We start from the raw sequence: 4,352 nt of genomic DNA on the forward strand, positions 1-4,352 counted from the left end.
ATCAGATGTCTCCCTCCTTTACAGCCAATCACGTGAGTGTCTCCCCTCCTCCGGACGGCGGAGACGAAAGATGGCCTCTGGCAGTTCAAATGTAAGTAAAAAGTACTCATTTCTTGTGAATCTTTTACATAAGTCATATTCCAGAATTATGAATGACTGTTTAGCATGAATCGTGACGCTAAATCAGGTCTGAAACCTGTTTTCAGTGACAGAAAGTAAATGCATTCAGCTGTATTTTTTGTTTGACACTGAAATATAACAGGCGAAACATCGGAATTAATTTATTCACGGCCACATTAAGTTAAATTATTAACTTAACCGATTATCCATCTGATTATCCGTCCTGCTGCGAGCGAACAACTTCTATCAGTGGTGACTGACTGTATATAAAAGTAAAATATAGACTATAGTCTAATATATAATGAGCTCCTGACGCTCAGCTCAACGGGTGAGGAGAACACCTGTAGGCGGAGACGCTCAGAGATAAAGTCAACAGCAGCGGATCAGCTGATCTCTCACTCCGTACAAACGCTCCGTTCTGATCCAGCTCCACTGGACTTTCAAAGTAAAGGTGCCGCAAGCTGTAAATTAGTTAAATAGTGAAACAGCAGCGCTTTTATAGCCGGTTTTATGATTAAACTCTGAACATAACCTGGTGGGGACCAGGTTATGAGCTAAGCATAAGTTACCGTGGTGATCTAAAAGAGAGCCACCTTTGTAGTACAGCCTGACTGACTGACTTGTAGTACAGACTCAACATACCTCGCTAACCCACTAAACTGGCTTCGCAGTACACAGGACAGAGGAAAGATGAACGTTAGCGGAGCCGTAAGCTACGGCCGATGACGCCGCTGCGTGAATGACTCCTGACACTTAAACCTAACTTGCTTCTGTAATGCTAACTCTAACATGTCAAACTGTATGATGTGTTTGAGGACTAATTTATCTAACTAACCAGCATACGGTAGCACCCGAAATGGTAAACACAGCCGATAAACAACCAAACAAAAAATACAGCTGAATGCATTTACTTTCTGTCACTGAAAACAGGTTTCAGACCTGATTTAGCGTCACGATTCATGCTAAACAGTCATTCATAATTCTGGAATATGACTTATGTAAAAGATTCACAAGAAATGAGTACTTTTTACTTACATTTGAACTGCCAGAAGCCATCTTTCGTCTCCGCCGTCCGGAGGAGGGGAGACACTCTCCATAGTTACCTGTCCAGTGTGAACCCTGCCTTCGCCCAATGACAGCTGGGATTGGCTCCAGCCCCCCCGTGACCCTGAATACAGGATAAGCGGTAGACAATGGATGGATGGATGGATGGAGATTCTATTTCCACTACTTTATGTGTAGTAGCACTGAGAGTCACGGAAGTGGAAGTTACCGTCATCTTTGTTGTAGCATGTTTCTTCTGAGGTCATACGCTGAAATTATTATAACTCAAAAGCGAAGTGAAAAGTTTCTCACTTGTGTGTTTGTGTTTGATGGTAGTGTTTTTCCTCTCAGTGTGTTCTAAGTGACAGTGTGTGTTGTCGTCATGACGATGGTTCACAGTGTTCGCTGCACTGAGCCTGTTTTGCATAGTGATGTGATGTTTAGCTCAGGTGACTGTTGGTGATGCGGACTGCTAGTTTTGCACATGTAACTGCAGTTGTGTCATTTAGCAATAAAAAAAACTGTAATATCGTGTCTGATGTGATCACATGTTGTGTGTAACTCTGACAGACATCCCAGAGTGGGAGACTGCATGGACTGGACTGGAAGCCACTTTGGTCCCAGTGAGAATGTTTCGAGATCCTTTCACTCTTGACCCTGATAAACTGGTTCTGTGTGAAGTGCTGCAGAGCAACCGTCTGCCCAAAGGTAACATATTACATACAGTCAAGAGGCCCATAGTCTGGTGTGCTGGGATGTCTGATTTTGAACTTTTGTTTTACTTTTTCTACACAGAAAGCAATCAACGCTCACAGTGCGCTGAAGTCATGGAGGAAGGTAGAGAGTTTCAGCCCTGGTTCGGGATGGAACAGGAGTACATGCTGTTGGGTTTGGATGGACGGCCCTTTGGTTGGCCTCCTGAGGGATGCCCAATAAGTGGTGATTAAAAACAGATATGAGAATATTGGCTCGAACTACAAAATATACTGTATGTTGAGAATAGCAGAGAAACATGTTATTCATTTCTAAAGTTTAAAATTCCTATAGTTTAAAATGTATTACATCAGACAGGGGAAACAAACAGACTATATTCACAGGGAGGCAGGGAGCTGACGAGGGACAGGTGAAACACATAGGGCAGGTAGGTAATCAACAGGAGAGGGTGAGTCAGGACAGCGGCAACAACAAGGACCAGGAACTACAAGACAGGACACCACACAGGGGACAGAACTATAAAATAATACAGGAAATTAGCCAATGAAAAACACAGATCATGACAGTTATACATTTTTTTTTTTTTTTTGATTGCTAAACGACAGCGGGCACAACTGGAGTCACATGTGCAAAACTCTAACTAGAGTCTGCACAGCAGCGGTTCATGTGGACCAAACTCTTAACTCCTTTTTCATGGCTTGAACACAGTTTTATAAAGTCTCCACACTTCTCTCCTGACTTTAACCACAACCTGCACAACACTGTGGATTGACAGCTCTTTGTTCAAATGCTAAACACACCGCTGCCAAAACTGTAAACCTCACATTCAAAACAGGATGATTTCAACCTGTTGACTTTCAAACACTGATGATTGTAATTTTAGCTGAAATCCTCAGCAGGTTTCTTGTTTCAGACTTGGTAGTGAACACATGGAGATACAGGGAAAGAGAAGAAATACCTTTTTGGGGGGTGGGGGGGTAGACAAACAAAGACATGTTGGGGAGAAGTTTAAAATGTATTATGTCATAAGTGTGTTTTAATTGTTTTCTCACCAAAACTTGTTTTGTATTTTTTATTCTCAGGGAGTTGTGCTGTGGGCATTAACAAAGTTTACGGAAGAGACATTTGCATCTGTCACTACCAAGCCTGTCTCTATGCTGGTGTGAAAATCAGTGGTACCAATGCAGAACTATTAACCTGCCAGGTATCAACACATGTTTTGAACTGTTTTATTTCCAATATTAACCAACAAAATAGTAAAAAAGTAGCTTGTACATGTGAGTTGAGATGAGGTTAAACTCTGCATCGGAGGGAAGTGAGCCTAACATGTTAACCAAAGTAAGTCTTTACAATCAAAGTATCAGGTAAGCAAGAGGAAATTAATTACTATAATTGATATAATAAATCATGTTTGTTGTATGGAGGCAGCAGGGGGCCCAAAATAATCATATCAGTGTCATAACTTCATATAGTGTCCCACTTGTCACAGACACATACTTACACAGAAAATAAGTATGTAAACTAGGTAAAACATCAAATAACTTTGGTAATAACACTTTGGGACACAACTGGTCTCGTGGTTGAAAGTCCTGTGTTTGTGTGTGTCTCATACAAAAGATAGAAAGCCAGTAGTTTCTTGCGCAAGGCCGCCTTTCTTTGGATCAACTTGTGTTGCATACAAGTTGTGTAAATGTGCAGGATGAGCAAAAGTCCACCTCCCATCATTGTTTTGGTGTGCTAGAGGTTATCGCATTTCGTCACACTACCGTCCTGCTCTCTCTGCTTCTTTAAACCCAGGATGCTCCTGTAAATGGAGACGCCGCAAACGATCCGGGCATTGAGGGGTCTATTCACTGTTTGAATAACGCGTTTGTCTCTTTAGTGGGAGTTCCAGGTCGGCCCATGTGAAGGGATTGAAATGGGGGATCATTTGTGGATGGCTCGCTACATTCTGCACCGTGTCTGTGAAGACTTTGGGGTTATTGCCTCCTTGGATGTTAAACCTGTTGATGAAAAAAAAATGGCATCAGGCTGTCACGTCAACTTCAGCACCAAGGAGATGAGGAGCGAAGGAGGACTTCAGTAAGTCTAGACCACTGAGTAACACGCACCACATCAAAATACACCTGTGCTCTTGGTTCATAAATAAAATCTGTTCTCTGCAAAATTACAGGCACATCGAAAAGGCAATCAAAAAGCTGCACAAGTCTCACTTGCAGCACCTCCAAGTCTACGATCCACATCATGGTGCTGACAACAAGAGACGCCTCACCGGTCAATTCTGTACCTCCAGTTTCCATGAATTCTCTTCAGGCGTAGGCTCTCGTACGGTTAGTGTCCGCATCCCGGGCCGCGTTAGTCGGATGGGCTGCGGTTACTTTGAGGACAGGCGTCCTGCTGCCAACTGTGACCCCTACGTTGTGACGAGAGCCTTGGTTGAAACATGTCTGCTGGAACCCCCGAGGGAAGGATGA

At 43.0% G+C, this 4,352-nt stretch overlaps 1 protein-coding gene across 1 annotated transcript; it reads left to right on the forward strand.

Annotated features, from left to right (window-relative positions):
* Positions 1 to 1,242: 1,242 nt before the first annotated feature.
* Positions 1,243 to 4,352, forward strand: LOC311010855 (glutamine synthetase-like; the record flags this gene model as incomplete). The annotated part of the gene is made up of 6 exons (XM_084005498.1): positions 1,243 to 1,306; positions 1,735 to 1,872; positions 1,960 to 2,103; positions 2,961 to 3,082; positions 3,761 to 3,960; positions 4,052 to 4,352. Exons 2-6 carry the CDS (start codon positions 1,794 to 1,796, stop codon positions 4,350 to 4,352), a joined length of 846 nt encoding a protein of 281 aa, XP_083861624.1. The 5' UTR covers positions 1,243 to 1,306; positions 1,735 to 1,793.

This window comes from Eutrigla gurnardus (genome assembly GCF_963514095.1).
Source record: "Eutrigla gurnardus genome assembly, chromosome: 3".
Classification (NCBI taxonomy): domain Eukaryota; kingdom Metazoa; phylum Chordata; class Actinopteri; order Perciformes; family Triglidae; genus Eutrigla; species Eutrigla gurnardus.